Here is a 17,211-nt window from a genome sequence, read left to right as displayed (position 1 = left end):
AAAAAAGAAAAGAAACGACAAATGAGGCTCGTAAGGTTCGTACGATGCATCGGCTGATTTCGTCCCTACGCCCGAGGCTACCGTCCAACACTTTGTCCAGCCTGGCCCGATTATTCATTACGAATGGAAAGAAGGCATGAGTCATGCGAGAATGATTCACTGGCCGGCCCTGCCCTGGTCCAGGTCGCGATGAACCCTGGCGCGCTGGACGGGCCGTCGTTCCAAACGAGGAGCCGCCGGGGTTTTATGTAGCATCGAGTTGCTCTGACTGGATGGGATGGCAATCGGACGTAAGGCGGATGTCAAACGGGATCTATGCAGGTTCTCTGCCTGGAGGCGCCAGTGAGATGCACGACGCCACAGCCTTCGGGAAGGCAGGGACGGTCTAAAAGTAGAAACCGATCGGAGATGCATTGTCGAATGCACTGGAGTGGACAGGAATGAACCGCAGTGATTGTTCGCTGAATGGACGATTCCCTGTTAGCGCGCGGAAATCCCCCGGCGATCGGCAGCGCTAAACGTTGTTATTCTTCTCCTCATACAGTTTGGGATGGGTTGTACTCTCCGGAGTCGAGTTCTTCTTCCTCTCGCGGTCACTCCGTCTCGCATTGGCAGGGAAATAGTACTCGGCTCAATCAGGCTGATCCGCCCGTCGGTGAATCCTGAGGATTGTGGGTTGACGGTGTAGACATACGAGACCATCATGCAGATGACTCGGCCTGGTCAGCCCCAACGTTTTAGCGTCTGAATGATTTCCCTCGATGCAGGCGCAGGCACCAGGCACCTTCGCCCGGCGTCATCTGGCCCCTTCACCCTGCCCTCCCCTCCTCGTCTCGCGCTGCTATAAATATCTTTCCTTCGGCTGCCTCCCCGCAATCCTCCTCGTCGCTGCCTTCACTCTTCCCCACACGCTTCATCTTCCATCCACCATCGCCCATCCATCGTCTCTCCATCCTCCCTCCAGTCTTCTTCTCTCGTCTTTTGAGTCATCGTTGAAGCCTTTCAGATCGTGTCCTTTTCCCCTCCCGCGCATGACCACAACTCGCTGAGCTTCACCCCGTCGTTGCCCTCCCCATGACCTCGCTCGCCGCCCGGGTCAAGCAGTACGGCTTGACCCAGGTTTACTGCTGCCCCGAGAAGCCTCTGGTCGACATCGTCTTGGTCCACGGCCTGAACGGTCATCCCTACAAAACCTGGGCCACCGAGTCCGGCGTCTTCTGGCCGGCCGATCTGCTGCCTGAGGTGTTGGGGACCAGCCGAGTCAGGATCCTGACGTACGGTTACAATGCAAATGTCACGGCCTTCACCGACGGCACCTCGAAGGATCGCATCCTGAACCACGCCGAAACTTTGGCTTCGGGCCTGGCCGCGAACCGAAATGTAAGTGACCCCGGGTGTCTGGTCCGACTCTGCCACTGTTCACTAACACACCCGACCCTCTTCTAGCTTCGCGCATGCTCGGATCGCCCCATCATCTTCGTGTGCCACTCCCTCGGGGGGTTGGTCGTCAAGCGAGCTTTGATCTATAGTCGCAACCTCTCGAATGAAAAGACCGAGCATCTGCGGTCGATCTTCGTGTCCACGTACGGTATCCTGTTCCTGGGAACCCCTCACAACGGATCGGACATCGCCAAATGGGGGCTTCTGCTGCAGAACATCTGCAGTGCGGTCCTGCCTCGGAAGTTCTTCGATACCTCGCCGCACCTCGTCAGAACCCTGCGATCCAACAACGAAACTCTGCAGAACATCAACAGTCTCTTCGTTGAGATCATGGGCCGCTTCCACATCTATTTCTTCCATGAGACCCTGTCGACGGATGTCAAGGGCTCCCGGGAGGTGATTGTGGATGAAAGCTCTGCAGCCCCCGTCGCGGCAGGCGTCGAACGCATGGGAATAGAGTCGGACCATCGCCACATGTGCAAGTTCGAGGACGACGGCGCGCCGGGATACGAGGCGGTCGCAGAGGCTCTCTTGCGCTATTCCCATGACGCCCCTCGCGTGATCCACGACCGATGGGCCGAGGAAGAGGAAACTCGTAGAGTTATGAAACGGACCAAGGCCAGGGAGCTCTTTAGTAATGGTAAGTCGGCCCAAGTGTGGGTATGAAATCGGATTGCTGACAAGTGGTGTAGAACGGATGGATTCGCCTCCCCTGGGAGGAAGCGAGCCGGATCTTCGTGCAATCGGTAGGACCAATTTTCTTCCTGCATCTTCGCCTTCCGTTACTTTGCGAGATTATGAGATTGAGGAGCCCTCGGAGACATCCTATTCCAGTAAGCATGTATGATCGGGGTTTGTTTTGAATGTCAGCAAGGAGAAAGAAGAAGACCAGAAAAGCAAACAAAAACAATCTCTCTTCGAAATGATTCAGTTACATCGTCTAGCGTTTTTTTTTGTCTTTTGACCGTTCTTGTCATTGTTGTCGTTTTTCATTTCTTGTTTCCCCCCTCTCCCCTTCCTGTCTTTGCGGGTTGTTCTTTCTCCAGCGAACGTGGTGTTTTTGATGCTTGATGACACTTTCCTGTACCCTACCGCACAATGTATCTTTAGTACCCACCGAAGCAGCAGTCAGATGATGCTGACTATTGGCTCCTTAGGTAAATTCGCTGTATCCCCCGACAAAGGCTTGCCTCCGCCGGAAGGGCGACATTCGCCAGTGTCCGAGCTTGCCGGTAGCACGGATTTATCCTTGTCTAGAATCATAAAAAAAGAGCCTCTCTTCGTGGTGCCCCCGGGTTTTCATCCGAATGCGACCTTCGTCGGAATGCAGAAAGAACTCGACATTCTGCATACCCGGTTGTTCAAGGCTAAGAAGCGATCGCAACGCCTGGTGGCCGTTCTGATCAGCGGCGGCCCCGGCTCTGGAAAGTCCCACCTGGCACGAGAGTATGTTTGGTCTTACCGTGACAGCTATTCTGGGGGAGTCTTCTGGATCGATGCCAAGTCCAGGGAATCGGTCTTTAAATGCTTCTGGGACATTGCTCAGGCAGCGACACTGACCGACGGCGAAGAATATAAACCCCCGGACACCAAAGTCTCTCAAAAATACGTGGAGTCCGTTCGCACCTGGTTTCAAGGCCGTGAGGAGTGGCTGCTGATCTTTGACGGACTCTCATTTGACCACGAGAATGACCTCAATCACTTCAAGCAGTTTCTTCCCTTCAACAAGCAATGTAGCATCATCTATACCTCCGTTGATAGGACGTTGCGCAAGAAACAGAGACTGTACGAGCCCTATTCTCTGCAAATGAGCCCATTTCAGGTTGAAGATGCGTGCAAACTTCTCTTCAAAGATCTCGGCATCAAGAAACCGTCTCACGAACAGGTCCGCAAGGCTATCGAGATCGTCACCCACTATGAGTGTCTTCCTTTGGCCATTCATGCCATCAGCCACCGCCTCAGTGCAACGGAAAAGCCCATGGAGCGCTATCATCTCGATTCTCACCTGACCGACGAAAAGTTGGCCGAGCCATTCCTCGGTATCATGCATGATCTTTACCGGACGAATCACTTCGAAGCCTTGAACCTCATCAACCTTCTGTCCTTTTTTGGCCACCAGGTTCCGATCGGCATGATCAACCTAGGAAAACAAGCCCTGGAAAATTGGAACGTCGACATATACGGTCACAGCAGAGTCGGGGATTCCGGGGATATCGACACAACGATAGGGTTCCTCATCCGTTACGGACTCATCGAGAGAACATCGGACGCCTATGCCCTGCAGGCCAAAGCCTTGTCGCCACGATCAGAGAGGGGTGAGATTTTCGACGTGAAAGCCATTGTTCCAGAGTTGTCGGAATCGCAGACGGAAAGCAGCCAGGATGCGTTTTTCTCAATCTACCAAAATTCCGGATCCATTGACATGATCAAGATCCATAGCGTGGTCCAAGGATTCTGCCGAGACGAGCTGAAGATCAGAGACAAGGAGAGGAGAGCCCAAATGGACCCAACCGCCGGTGCGGGAAAGCAGGTGGCTGGCTACTATAACTCATGGCTGATGGTGGCAACGCGCGTGTTTATCCTCTCTTATGAGAACGCAAAAAAGCGGATGGACCAAACCGACAATTACGGCCTGGTGAAGGATTACCGGGAATATGAAACTCATGCTTCCGTGTTGGCCAACAACTTCCCGCGAAAGTTTGTGAGCGAGCCAGCCATCGTGCACGAGGCTCGACAAGATCTCAAGAAAGTCATGAAGAGCATCAGCAAGGAAATTGAACGGGTCTCTCCAAGCTCCTCGCAAGAGTCCATCCGCAGGCATCGCTCAGTCTTTGACCGTTCAAGTAGCTCTTCTTCCTCTATTCCGGATTCCTCGGGAGACGACGGACTGAGCCGCAATTTCACCTGGGATCTGAGTGATATGACGCCGCCGGTGGAATCACCCAAGGAGATAGGGTTGCCTTCAACGCGCTTCAACTTGGACCCTTTCGTTCCGCATATTTACCGAGAAACAAACGCGGCCAAGGACATCGGATATGAAACGGACGGGGAGAATGCGAAGCCTGTGGCTCATGCCTCTCCCGCGCTGTCCCAACTGAGCTACTCGACGGAGAGGCCCAAATCAGCGCAGACTTCTAGCCCTCCGCAGCAATTTGACGAGCAAGGGTGGCAGGTGGTTGAAAAGACGCCCAAACTCGGGCCGACCAAAGAGAAGCCACCCAAAAGACCTCGGTTCCCGCGGCATATCCGTGGTCCAAAGCTGGCCGAACCAATTCTCAAGGTGTTTCCCGTCGAAGGGAGGAGCGCATCGAGTGGCATCGTGGAAAGAACTCGTACCAGTTCCATGGCATCGGCTTCGGAAGCTCTGACGGCCGTACATAATGCGAGCCCTCTTCACTCCGACCAGGAAGTTCCAAAGCTGGTGGACGAGCGGCCGTTGATCAATGACGAAAATGCACCTACTTATGCTACCGTGGCAGCCAGACGTGCGCGTGAAATGACCTCCTCCGCGAAACAGCGATCGTCCTCCAGCCCGGGAGGGAAGTCTCGTCCGACGTTTCTAGGACTCCAGAACAATGCCTCCGAGGATTCATTATCCAGCGCCATTCACACGTCTCCGTTCGTCGCCGAGCCCAAACCCGATCGCATGGCACAATCCACGTATAGCGAGCCTGACCAGGGACGTCTCACGCAGCAGTTGCACGCTTTGGACTTGAACGTGGCGCAAGGGACCCGATACCATACCCGACATCTATCAGCCGTGAGAGCGGTTGCTCCCGCCGGAGACATGTCCGCAAGCACTCCTTCTGTTATCACCTATATCCCTCCGCTGCCGTATGAAAGTAATATTGAAGTTGCCCACGTGCGTCGACAGAGCCTTGCCGCAAGACCAGCATCCGCCGGTCAGTCGGCAACTAATCTGAATCCGCTATCCCATCCGTCTGCAATCATGCCAGGTGCTTCGCCGCCGCCACCGTCAAAGGCCAGCGAGATACCCGTGGGGAGTTATATCTCCGATCCAGTTCCACAGCCGATGACGCGGGGCCCATCGGCTCAGTCCTACCAGTCGTGGGCGACAGACCCCATACACCTTCCGCCGAGATTGTCGCCGATGCCTTCGACCGCGCAGGCCGCGATGCCTGCCAACATACACCACGTTATCCCACATCCACACGCCATTTCGGGCGCCGGAAGCTGGGTCGGGGACGTACCGTCATATCCACCTACGCAACCCCAACTGACGACCCCGTTCTCGCCGGACGTGGGTTATGCCGCACAGCACCAGCTGCGAGCAATCGATCCTCTGAGTCACTCCGTGGCGGGCATGGACCGTGGCTGGGAATATCGCGAGCCCCAACCGATGCTCTTGGGCGCTCACCCTATGGAGGTGCGCGAAACTCACCAAAGACTGGGAGCATTTCGACCCTACGACGCGCCACCGGTCCCCGGCCACCTTGCGCCGCTCAGCATGTATCATCCCAACCTCTCAGGACCATTAATCCCACATGAGCTGCACATGCAGCCTCAGGAAATGCCGACTGCTCGAGCTCGGAGTGGCAGCTCTCCCGCCCATCCCGGTTTCGATCGGTTTGGAATGAATTGACGAGTATGGGTTCCTCGGTGATAGGCGTTTGCCGCAAACGAAAGAAAGAAAAGGTAACTCAAAAAAGGACGGAAGAAAAGACAATCAATCAAAGAAAGCATGGAAGGCTCATATGAATCCGGAAAGTGAAATGCATTTAAGAATGAGGTTTGGAGTTGTGGTTTTTTCTCTCTCTTTTTTTTTTCTTTTTTTCTTTTTCTGTCCCCCCTTGCAGGCGTTCTCACAGAAAGCAGATATAAATCATGTTAATATGTTGATAGATGCATTGATGAATGGATAAAGGGGCATATGTGATGGCGTCTCCCGGATTGAATTGACAGTTGCACATTCGCCTGCATCATCTGTTGTTGTTGATGTTGTTTTGTTTTTTTCTCCCCTCTACATGTGAGAGTATTGGATACGCATGGAGTACGATGGTCGACTCACTCTTTTCGTTTTGATTTGTGGTTTGTGTGCATATTTCCACGCATCAGACGGTGGGCATGGAGGAAATGGGACCTTGTGGGTGCAAGGATCAGCGAATGGCTCGCAATGATAATGAAGATGAATGAATGAATGAATGCCCTCCGGAGTATATTTTCTCTTTGGCCTAGGGTCCGTGCGCAGCCGTGGCTCGACTGCGGACTGCCGCCGTGTAGTTGGCGGTCCAGCGTGCAGCTCCTGGCCCAGTGGAACCCTCAACTCAGACAGCATCCTCGACATCATCGACCATGATGAGCTGATGAACGAGGAAGTGAATTGAGCATGCCTTGGTCGACAGATCGGCGCTAAACTCCAAGGGGCAGGCCACTGACCGTTTATCGACGTAAGAGCGTCGATGACGTCGTGGCCGCCTCTGACGGAGTATATAGAGGCAAGAAGGAACTAGCATGGCCTTTAATTCCATTCTATCTACTGAATCTCTACATTCAATTGCTCATTGCTATTATCTCATTTCTCCACCCACACAACTATACAACACAATGTCGTCGATCACCCGCATCACTCCCATGGCTGCCCGCCTGGCGACTCGCAGCTCCATCCGCTCCCCAGCCGTTGGTCTGAACCTGAACCGATCGATTTCCTCGACGGCACGGCTGGAAAAGGGTCCCGTCGAAGCCACCAAGGATACGTTGAAGAAGGCCGACAAGGCGTTCTCCGGTGCCGCGGTCAAGGGTATCGAGAAGGGCCGTACGTGATACCCTAGCCTCCTCCTCCTCCTTCTCCTCCCCCTTTCTCTCCCAATTTAGTCTCCGAGGTCTTTGAAGAAGCTAACAATCAAACAGAGGAAGCAACCGGAAAGATCAAAAACAGCGCTAGCTCGGTGGCCGGGTCGGCCGAGTCCAAGTCCGAAGAATTGAAGGGAGAAGCCGAAGCCGCCGCCGGAAAGGGCAAGGGTAAGGCCGAAGAGACCCTGGGCGAGGCGAAGGGTAAGACTAAAGAGGCCTATGGCGAAGCTAAGGGCAAGGCCAAGGAGACCTTGGGTTCGTGAGCCCTCCCGATCCCCACTGGACTGGGGTGAAAGGAAAACCAGGCGCTATGGTAGCATCGTTGTCTCTTCTTCGTCGCATGTGTAATGTCTTTCATATAGTTGAGGGTTGTTATTTTTCACAGATCCTTGTGTAATATACATGATCGTTATGACTTGACGTTTCTTCATTTGTTGTAAAACCATTGTAAATCAATGTCTCGCATAGATCGGTGTTTCGCTAGTTTCTAGCGGATGTGAATGCACGCTGTCATGCTGGTGGTGGAAGCATGAGGACGTATTCTCGACTGCTCAGGCCGAACTTCAGCACGTCCTTGTCTCTCACTTCCACGTATCGTCCGCCTGGAATGGACTCTCCATTCACGCTTGACCCGTTGGCACTCTCCAAATCGATGAGATAGGGCTTGACTTTTCCGATGCGATCCCCGAATTCGTTCCGCTTATCGACAAACCGGAACTGCAAAGCGGCATGCTGCTTGGAGCAACTCGGGTGATCCAGCGGGAAATCCACCACCAGCCGCTCTCGTCCGATGAGCCAGCAGCTGCGCTCATTCAGCTCGACCACTTCCAGCACATCCTCGCCCTTGAAAACGTAGAGACGCCAGGGTTCTTTGCCGGGCGGCTTGCGCGCCTCGGGAGGTTCGTGATACTTGAGAACGACTGACTCTCCGTTGACCGCCACAGTGTTGCTCTCCGCCGCCAAGCGGCCCGTATTGCCAAAGTTTGGTTTCTCTTTCTCCGGCGGAGGAGCCGACGAATCCCCCGGTTGCGACACCTCCGATTTGTATGCGTCGTTCTGGGACGGAAGGGGTCCTCGAGACCGTTTCACTTCGCGCGACGGGGGACTTCGCGAGCGTCGGGCCGGGGAGCGGGAGCGGGAGGTACTTCGATGTCGTCGAGAGGGTCTCTCCTTCTCGTCGTCTGCATCTCGGTCCCGGTGGCGTCGGTGAGACCGCCGTTCGTCGGGAGAACGATGGCGGCGTCTTCTCCGGTCGTCGTCCGGACTCCTGTCGCGATCCCGACGCTCTCGACGACGGCGATCGGAATCTCTATGGTGGGTGCTTCGGCTAGATGGACTGCGGGAGGATCTTCTGCGCGAGCTATCCCGGCGCGAGCTTCGATGGTCGTCACGACGTCGTGAGCTGCTTTCGTGATCATCGTCACCACGCTTCCGTCGGTCGCGATCGTGTGAGGGACCAGGGGAATCGCGCGGCGAGCGATGCCGCCTTCGGTCACGGTAGCCGTCAGGCGATTCGGCCATGGTTAGATTGGGTTGTATCAAAGGATCGGGGCAAGTTTGGTGGAAGGGGAAAAGGCTGGGGGAGTTGGCTTTAGTTTTTTGGGTCCAGCAACGGCGGCACGTGATGGCATCGGGATTTCGTCACAACATCATCTCTCGCTCTCTCTCCGCTTGTTTCCCCTCGGCATCCTCGGTCTTTCTTCCCTCCCATGGTTTCTTAAGATTGTTGGGGGAGTAAACGACGTCTCCTCCACGGAAAACCATGCGGTCATGCTCAAGAACTCCAACTACATTTTTCGCCATGAACTGCAATTGCTGATTCCATCATGCCCCTCGCCGCCACTCTTCTCTCGGCTTCATTCCGCGCAGCATCTCCATAGATACTATAGACTTTACGCCACGGCTCATGGCTTCCCCGAACAAGACCTGTCCTGGCCGTCTTCCTCCTCGTTCACCCCTTATGATGTGTTCAAACAGGATCGAAAGGCTCCGTACTCCAAGTCCCGGTTCTACGAGCTAGTCAAGATCTACCATCCCGATCGGCCGTGTCATGACCATCCGTTGTGCAAAGACATCGCTCCCGAAGTGAGACTGCAGCGGTATCGTTTAGTCGTTGCTGCTCACGAGATCCTCTCCGACCCGGCCAGACGAGCTGCGTATGACCTCTCCGGCGAAGGTTGGGTTCTTCACCCTCATCGCAACCAAGGCCCGACTCCCTCCTGGGCGCGATCCGGATCCAGTGACTATGGTCCCATTCATACAAATGCCACCTGGGAAGATTGGGAACGATGGCGCAATCGTCACAAGGGAAAGCAGCAACACATGGTGGACAACCGCACCTTCACCACTTTCATTGTCCTGCTCACGCTCCTCGGAGGTGCCATGCAGGCCTCTTACATCACTCGGTTCAGTTCGGGCTACGAGTCCCGGCTTCAAGAGATCAATAATGAGTCTACCCGATTCTTGACGGGGCGGCGGGAGAATACCGTCAACCAAATGGCCTCAAATGAGGCTAAAGTCCAGCACTTTCTCATCCGCCGGGACCCGTCCGGTTATGGGTTGAAGGAGGAAGAACAGCCCGTTTATCAGACATTGTTGAATCCTCGCACCTCTTCCGATTCCGAGGCTGAGATCGAGACTATGGCTGCCAAAGGCCAAGGGCAACCAAATCGGAATGAACATGAAGACAAGTCCAAAACTGGACCTTGGCCTCCTGCCCCTGAACCCACTCAGAAGGGGGAAGCTACAAACATGCAGTAAAACATGATGGAGAGAATCATCGCTGGAATTGGTTGTTGTACATACACGGAGCATGCGGAGGTTTGACTGATGCCTACAGACTAAATAATGCAAGGGGATTATATCGTTACAAGGAGATTGGCCCCACAAAAGTTCCGGTCCACTTTTCCTGCAGAACAATTCCATTCGTGTGCTGGCGCTGCATCGAATCGACGTCAACCGAGGCACTCCGAGTTCCCAGTTTTGCGACTTCCGCGGTTCTTCTCGCCGTCGCTTTCTTTTTCATTTCCCACCTTCTCCCTGGCGACGGCGTCAACCGTCTCTATCTTACCCCTTACTTTCTTTCTTTCCTTTATTTTAAGCGCACTGGTCTTCTGCCTGTGCTGTGTCTGAGTTTGCCCGTCATGAGCAATCTCAACATGTCCGCCGGCCTCCTGAAGGCGATCGTCGCCCGTGTTCCGCTCATTCTAAAGACCGTTCTTCTTCATGGCATGCGTCTGTCTCCGGTCTCAGGCAAGCAAGACCTTCGCACGGAATTAACCGTCGTCGTCATTCGCTCCTTCATAAATTTCTTCCTGCCTATCGGCGTCCAGCAGAAACAAAGCATGCGAGATCCCGGCATCAAAGGGCCAATGTGGGTGTCCAAGGTCACATTGCCTGCGCCCGAGGATGGAGTGCAAGACGCATTGTTCAAGGCGATTGAAGACCTGAAAGCAGGTGGCGAGACTTTCGATATTCCGGGTGTTAGGCCTGTCGAGGCCGAGTGGACGGGGTATCGCAGCGGGGCAGGCAAGAACGCACCACAGCCGGACATTTCGGAGGAAGACAAATACAAGAAGCTGCAGGAGGAGTCACAGTCGGACACGGTGATCTTATATTTTCACGGAGGGGCGTACTTGTAAGTGTACTTCCGTGGCGACTTTTGTTTAAGGAGATGCTTACAAGTTTTCTTCATTTACAGCTTGATGGATCCCTGTACTCACCGTCCCCTGGTGACTGAGCTTTCTAAGAGAACGGGTGCTCGTGCTCTATCAGTGCGCTACCGTCTTGCTCCTCAGCATCCCTTTCCGTCAGCGCTCCTTGATGCGTTGGTCGCCTACCTCTCGCTCCTCGCGCCGCCACCCGGCTCATTGCACGAAGCTGTGCCCGCAAAGAAGATTGTCTTTTCCGGCGACTCGGCTGGAGGAAACCTGTGTTTGGTTCTGCTTCAAACCCTCCTTACGCTTCGGCGCGTCTCTCCAACAATCAGCTTCCATGGGCACGAAATTCCCATTGAGCTTCCCGCCGGATTGGCTCTTAGCTCTCCCTGGTGCGACGTTACGCGATGCATGCCTTCCGTCGTTCACAATGCGCCTTACGACTACCTGGCACCACCACCTCAAGACCACGAGATAGCCTATCGACCACCGCAAATACCCTCGGATGAGTCCTGGCCCTGCAGTCCCCCACGTGTCGACTTATTCGCGAATGCAGACGCTCTCATTCACCCCCTTGTTAGCCCCCTAGCAGCGCCCAAGGATCTCTGGAGGGACGCGCCTCCCGTCTTCATATCCGTGGGTGAGGAGGGCCTCACGGACGAGGGCTTGGTTGTCGCCCGCAAGATGCATCAGGTCGGTGTTCCGGTCGTGGTCGAGCAGTTCGAGGGTATGCCCCATTGCTTTGGACTCATGATGATGGAAACGTCTGCTGGACAACGTTTCTTCGACGGTATGGCCAACTTCTGCAGTGACGCAACCGCGAACACGGTCAAGTCGACCGGAATTATCAACTACATCACCTACAAACTGCGATCGACTCACCAAATCTCCTTCGATGATGCCGTGCCTCTCTCCGATGAGGAGGTGGACGATCGACTGCGTAAATGCAGGACCTGGCGCTGGGAAGGGGAGAAGCAACTGCTAAAAGAGTGGTCTGAGAGAGCGAAGCTATGAACCAAACTATTGCGCCTCTAATCACGTGGTTTCTTGTTGATAACTGGGATTTTTCTTTGATTTCGCAACCTTTCAATCACTGCCGAGCGTTGGTGTAGATTCCCCTTGTGTTCTTGTCTATATATATTTCTGTGTTCGGGATTGGTTGCTGTAGATACTTATAAATAGTGACATAGACTTCCAACCAACTGATTATCCGTCTGCTAGTACTCCCCTGAAGGAATAAGATACGTAGCGTTGCTTCGGCAATTACATCATGACTAGAGTCAACCTATCGTGTGTCCAGTTTCCTGAAGTCCAACTGCCGATCTAGATCCATCCCGATAAGATAAAAAGATAAGATAAGGGATTTAAGGTTCTGCCACTGCCTACCAGGTGATTTCTAGCTGTTCTGATCATCCTTTGTTTTCATCCTAGAAATTAAGAGTGAAGTCACAAATAAATTGAATGAGATTGAATGACTGGTATACAGTATAAACTCCCGGCCTATGAAAAATACCCAGCCCATCATACTAAATCCAGTTCCGTCCAGGCCTCACCCGCAACTCCGCTCGGAAAAATGCATCGAATGAATATCAAATACTAGTAAGCTGTATGTCAATGGATAAAGATCCAAGATGAGAAAGAAACGAAAGCAAGACCAGTCCTTCCCGCTACATCGTATGATTAGATGTATTCGTCGTCGTCCATAGATCCATCGTCGTTGCTCGCTCCGGCGGGATTCTGATTGAGATCAAGTTCTGGAACAGACTCTGGAACAGGCTCGGGGATGCTGTTGTAACGAATGCCATCCTGCTGCTTCGGGGCACCGAAGCCAAAGAGCCCTCGCGTAGGGGTTGCAGTGACTGCGAAGTCCCGCGTTTGGCTGCCGCGGATCCGGATCTCGCCTGACAGGTTGTATGCACGAGGAGCCTCGTCCACATACCCGTCCCAGAAGCCCATGAGTTGCCCAGCGAGTTTGAATAAAGCAAGTAAAAGAGCCCAGACAGGGGCTAGGACACCAGAGAGGCGAGACCAGCGCCATAGCATGGTTGGAAGGACAAAGGGAAATTGAGGTGCATCGCGCAGTAGGCAATTTCCCTCGCACACATTGGCAGCAATCGGATGGCAATAGTAATCACACATGGTCGATTCTGCGTAAGACCAGGCAAACAGAAGAACGATGAACCAAGCCAGGCCGGTTGGACGGACTCGTTGCGTGACGGCATCGCGCTTCCATAGAAGTGGAAGTGGAATCGCACTCGACGTGTGGTCGTGGTGATGAGTTCTGCATGTCTCGCAGCCGTCACTTGCACGGTTGCGCCCCGATTTCATGTCCTTCTTCGAAGTTGGAATCAAATCGACCTGCTTTTCGAGGCCGGCCAGTCCCGTTTTAACCCTGTTGATGTTCTCCGAAAAAGCCCGTAATTTCTCGTTGAGCCCATCGAGGTCGACGACATCGCGGCCCTTGGAGCCTGCGAGTTCAAGCTTTTCCATCACGGACTTCTCGTATGCGGCGTCCTCCTCGGCCTCGGTTTTCATCTCGTTTGGTTGTTCGTCCAGAATCAGCTGCAGAGATTCGATGGTGTCATCGCCAACGTCAAGGCGATCTTTGTCGGCTTTGAAGTCTTGCATGACTGTCTCGAGGGCACTTTTGGGCAGATCTGGTTTGATCAATGGCGGCTTCTGGGTGTCTTTGGGCTTGTCCGTTTGGTTTTCTTTCTTCTTATCGTCCTTCCTCTGCTCCGATTTTCTTTCCTCCTGAGACTTCATATCCGACTCTTTCTTTTCCCTTTCTTTCCTCTCACTCTCCGCTTTCTCTCGATCCTTTCTCAGTTCTGTTTCACGCTCCTGTTCCTTCTGAGACTGTAACCCGGAACCAACAGTCTGCTCAGCGACTTGTGACTGTGGCTGTTGGGGCGCACTTGGGGGTTGATCTTTCTTAACCTGCGACGGTACGATATCTTTAGAGAGATGGTCCGGGAAACGGTCAGCCCGCTCGGTCACGGGAGTATCGATCCAGGCGCCCGTCACGACGGGCGTCTTGTCGTAAATGCGATTCTCCGGCATTTTGGGCCCCTCTGGCGTCCGCAACTCACTCAGGCGTTGGGGTTGGTTTGGGCTTTCGGTTCTGGAGAGCTTGCGAAGCAGGTCATGTGAGTCTCGTTTGGTCGGACTGCGCTTAGTGAAGGTGGAGTTTTTGTAGACCATGATAGGTGTGTTGGGAATCTGATCGCCGCCGGTCAGCTTCTCAGCTCTGTTTTCAGTAGATAGGTTGTTCTGTGCATCGGAAAGGGGGACTCTGCTATATCGGTTCTCCTGGCGTTCATCGGTCGTGGCTCGGTTTACATTGTTCGTCTGTTCGAGGTGACTGCTGCGTGAGGCCAAGTCAAGATTGAATTTCGGAGGGGAAGTAGCAGCGGGCTCCTCGACAGCTTCTTTCGTCTCAGGCTCCTTGCGTCGCGTGATATCCCTCAACCAGTCTCGACGATGGGTGCCCCGACTGCCCCAGTTTGTGGGAAGGTTCAGTGTGGGTTTGAACCCATCATCTTCTTCGGACATATGCGACATATGCGCCTCCTCTTCCTCCCGTCGTTGTAGGTTTTCCGATGTCAAAGCATTGGCGGTACCGGTTCTGTTCAAGACTGGCGAACGGCTCGAGGTCGCCCGTCTCAATCGTTGCTCGTCCCGCACCGGATCTCTGGAATTTCGACGATACGGATTATCCGTCGTGTCCTCTAGGTAGTTCGCGTCTGTATGAGTGAACAGGCCATGGTCTCGTCTCGTGGAACCCAGAGAAGAGCCTCTGCTGCGGGATCCGCGGAACTGCGTGCGCGGGATATAAACATCCTCGTCCTCCGGCGCGTCGAAGTCAATTAGACTCCCCGCGTCGTCAATCTGCCGGTACGTCTCCGCTAATTCGTTCGGGGGATTGGAGTCCGGGGAGGCCGGGTTGAAGCTCTGTTGCCTCCGATTGGGAGTCCCCAGGGCATACGGGTCGGTCGAGAAGTCCTCGTTGTCGGACATGGTGGGATAACGAGAGATGGCTTCAAAGGCTCCTCGCAAAGTCCCGGTTTGACTATAATTTCTCCGACGGCGAGCGGTCGAGGCGTTGGAAGGACTTGGAATATGCGACGCGTCGACTCGATCGGTGGCGCGAGATTCGAGATGGGCTCGGCGGAAGGGGGAGCGGTGATCCTGCGGTGGCTCGAAGGCGCGACGCGACCAGCCAGATTTGCGCTCGGGAGTAGGCATGTTGGGGAAAGGCAGGAATGGCCGAGGGGGAGGGAGGAATCATTCACCCGCGAGGCCGACGCAGGCGTCCAGCGCGAATCCGAAGTAAATCGATGAGGGATGGCCCGCCCGATCGGGTTAGCGGCGGACATCATTGGATTTCCTTTTCCTTTTCCTTTTCCTCGTCGGTCTTCTTCCTCGTCGTCGTCCTGCTCTCCTGCACCTCTCTTCGCCCGGACCCTCTCCTCCTGTACGAATCACCTTCCTCCCCTCGTCTGCCGGCAGATCTTCGTCTGCGCCTCCTTCCGCGCGTCCTGCACTGACATGTGACCCGATCAGCTGTCCTCCAGACCTCCCCGCCTGCTCCTCCGCATCCTCACTTTCGACCGTTGAGGAGGCCAGATCTCCGTGCATTACTCCCTACCGTGGGCAGTCTCTCGTTCTGCAAAAGACTATCCTCAAACCCCGGCCCCTGCATGTGCTGAAACAAGCCACGTCGACACAACCGCACCTCCCAAGATGGCCAAGTCCGCAAAACGATCCGGAAAGGCCAAGGGCTCGACAACGCCCTCTTCCTCCTCGTCTGGAACCTCGACCCCAAGCTCCCAGGCGGGCCCTCTTCCTCCGTTCGCCAAAGCTCCCAGCTCTCTTCAACCCTTTCTCCAAACCTTCTCCCCTCAAGAAGTCTACCTGATCCATATCGACCACACCCCGCGAGACGTCAAGAAGCAGGCATTCAACGTGCCCGTGGTGATCAATGTGGTGATTACAGTCGTGATATGCATTCGTGTCTACATGGTTCGCAACATGTATCCGGCCATGTTGGCGACAGTGCTGGGCCTCGCGAGCCCCATGTCGGTGGATACCGCCTCGACGCCCTGGGAGCAGCTGGCGGTGACAGTTCTGATTCGCACTGCCAACGTGTTGTTGGATTATCTGCTGGTGACGATTTTCTTGTCTTGGCCCATTCGATTCATCGAGGGTCCCGTCCTGTGGCGTCGGAACATTGGCTTCCGGGACCGCGAGATTATCATCCGACGCAGCCGGCCCAGCCTGAGCGAGGGACTGGAGCGCAACCGCTGGATTCGGGAAGATGAGGCGACGCGGGATAAGATCGTGGCGGCCGTCACTCCAGACCGAATTAAGAAGACCGGCTATCTACTCGTGGATGCGGACTGGGATCTGGATTACGATGCCATGATCAGGGCCCACGAAATCGTCGACCGCACCCGGACGGGCAACGGGATTCCCTTGGACGAGTTCCGCACCGCGGTGGTTGTAAACACGGATGCCGATGGTTGGTTGATGTGGCATGTCGGAGACGAGGATACCGCGGAAGGACGAGCGCGGTCGGCCCAACGAGACCAGATTCTGGCCTTCAAGGAAAAGCTGACGGCCATGGGCAAGGAGGACCTTTTCTTCCGATGGGTCGAGCTGATCCAATACGAGAGCACCCGGCCCGGTGGTTTTACGCCGGAAAGGCAGAAGTCCGCCATGATCCAGGCAAAGCAGCTGTTCGAAACGGAGGGGGTGGATTTTGCGCGCTTCTGGCAAGAAGTTGGGGGCCTGGAGGGGTTCATCGAAGAGTTGGACTGAATGTGTAGACATGTAATTTCTTAGGTTCATTTCGGCTCGGTTTTCTTCTCTTCACATCTGTTATTCTATTGCAGTTATTTGCCGGGGTGTTTAGGTGGGGTCTCAGTTAGCGCTCGATACTACCAATCGATGGACATTTCAAGGTATATAGACCATAACACTTTTTTTCTTTTTTCTTCTTTCTTTTTCCATTACTTTTGCGTACTCAATAAGAACTCGTAGTGATATAAACCATTGCATTCATAGGTGGCTAAATATACGCAAGTCTAGTGCCCAGATCAGATAGAGAGGCTCAAATAAATGCTGAAAGAAAACTGATGTAAATAACCCGACAAAGATAGCAACCAAGTTCCATAGAGATGGGTATCATTCATTCATGACGGTTTGATGACGTTAAGAGAGCCCCGATTCATTCTTCCATCCTTCGTTGTAGGAGCCATTTGCATTATCAGATGGAGCAAAGATCAATGAAAAATTTTGT

The 17,211-nt window shown here is 54.2% G+C and overlaps 8 protein-coding genes across 8 annotated transcripts; 5 read left to right on the top strand and 3 right to left on the bottom strand.

Moving 5' to 3' along the window:
• Positions 1-34: 34 nt before the first annotated feature.
• On the bottom strand, positions 35-853 carry P170DRAFT_114811 (uncharacterized protein). Its single transcript, XM_024842329.1, has 2 exons — positions 543-853; positions 35-461 (listed from the first exon to the last, which is right to left on the bottom strand). The coding sequence occupies exons 1-2, from the start codon at positions 703-705 to the stop codon at positions 157-159; spliced, it is 468 nt and encodes a 155-aa protein (XP_024708159.1). The 5' UTR covers positions 706-853; the 3' UTR covers positions 35-156.
• Positions 854-1,074: 221 nt separating this feature from the next.
• P170DRAFT_349166 (LipA and NB-ARC domain protein) lies at positions 1,075-6,043 on the top strand (the record flags this gene model as incomplete). The annotated part of the gene is made up of 4 exons (XM_024843723.1): positions 1,075-1,380; positions 1,447-2,080; positions 2,133-2,273; positions 2,598-6,043. The coding sequence occupies 4 exons, from the start codon at positions 1,075-1,077 to the stop codon at positions 6,041-6,043; spliced, it is 4,527 nt and encodes a 1,508-aa protein (XP_024708158.1).
• Positions 6,044-7,005: 962 nt separating this feature from the next.
• On the top strand, positions 7,006-7,514 carry P170DRAFT_472747 (uncharacterized protein; the record flags this gene model as incomplete). The annotated part of the gene is made up of 2 exons (XM_024852979.1): positions 7,006-7,213; positions 7,309-7,514. 2 exons carry the CDS (start codon positions 7,006-7,008, stop codon positions 7,512-7,514), a joined length of 414 nt encoding a protein of 137 aa, XP_024708157.1.
• Positions 7,515-7,761: 247 nt separating this feature from the next.
• On the bottom strand, positions 7,762-8,772 carry P170DRAFT_350170 (putative FHA domain protein SNIP1; the record flags this gene model as incomplete). The annotated part of the gene is made up of 1 exon (XM_024843783.1): positions 7,762-8,772. The coding sequence occupies one exon, from the start codon at positions 8,770-8,772 to the stop codon at positions 7,762-7,764; it is 1,011 nt and encodes a 336-aa protein (XP_024708156.1).
• Positions 8,773-9,021: 249 nt separating this feature from the next.
• On the top strand, positions 9,022-10,011 carry P170DRAFT_351096 (J domain-containing protein; the record flags this gene model as incomplete). The annotated part of the gene is made up of 1 exon (XM_024843840.1): positions 9,022-10,011. The coding sequence occupies one exon, from the start codon at positions 9,022-9,024 to the stop codon at positions 10,009-10,011; it is 990 nt and encodes a 329-aa protein (XP_024708155.1).
• A 383-nt stretch (positions 10,012-10,394) lies between these two features.
• On the top strand, positions 10,395-11,921 carry P170DRAFT_472744 (alpha/beta hydrolase; the record flags this gene model as incomplete). Its single annotated transcript, XM_024852978.1, has 2 exons — positions 10,395-10,888; positions 10,952-11,921. The coding sequence occupies 2 exons, from the start codon at positions 10,395-10,397 to the stop codon at positions 11,919-11,921; spliced, it is 1,464 nt and encodes a 487-aa protein (XP_024708154.1).
• A 666-nt stretch (positions 11,922-12,587) lies between these two features.
• On the bottom strand, positions 12,588-15,155 carry P170DRAFT_462695 (uncharacterized protein; the record flags this gene model as incomplete). The annotated part of the gene is made up of 1 exon (XM_024852113.1): positions 12,588-15,155. One exon carries the CDS (start codon positions 15,153-15,155, stop codon positions 12,588-12,590), a length of 2,568 nt encoding a protein of 855 aa, XP_024708153.1.
• A 178-nt stretch (positions 15,156-15,333) lies between these two features.
• P170DRAFT_434576 (uncharacterized protein) lies at positions 15,334-16,889 on the top strand. Its single transcript, XM_024848745.1, has 2 exons — positions 15,334-15,384; positions 15,474-16,889. Exon 2 carries the CDS (start codon positions 15,654-15,656, stop codon positions 16,728-16,730), a length of 1,077 nt encoding a protein of 358 aa, XP_024708152.1. The 5' UTR covers positions 15,334-15,384; positions 15,474-15,653; the 3' UTR covers positions 16,731-16,889.
• The last annotated feature ends 322 nt before the right edge of the window (positions 16,890-17,211 follow it).

Source organism: Aspergillus steynii (assembly GCF_002849105.1).
Source record: "Aspergillus steynii IBT 23096 chromosome Unknown P170scaffold_2, whole genome shotgun sequence".
NCBI classification, from domain to species: Eukaryota; Fungi; Ascomycota; class Eurotiomycetes; order Eurotiales; family Aspergillaceae; genus Aspergillus; species Aspergillus steynii.
This window is presented reverse-complemented; position numbering and strand designations above follow the sequence as displayed.

What these genes read in the sequence shown, in the direction of transcription:
- P170DRAFT_434576 (XM_024848745.1), top strand. Translation starts at nt 15,654, where the DNA reads ATGGCCAAGTCCGCAAAACGATCCGGAAAGGCCAAGGGCTCGACAACG.
- P170DRAFT_114811 (XM_024842329.1), bottom strand. Translation starts at nt 705, where the DNA reads ATGATGGTCTCGTATGTCTACACCGTCAACCCACAATCCTCAGGATTC. An exon ending in AGTACAACCCATCCCAAACT is followed by an intron (nt 462 to 542) that starts GTATGAGGAGAA and finishes TCGTCCATTCAG; the next exon opens with CGAACAATCACTGCGGTTCA.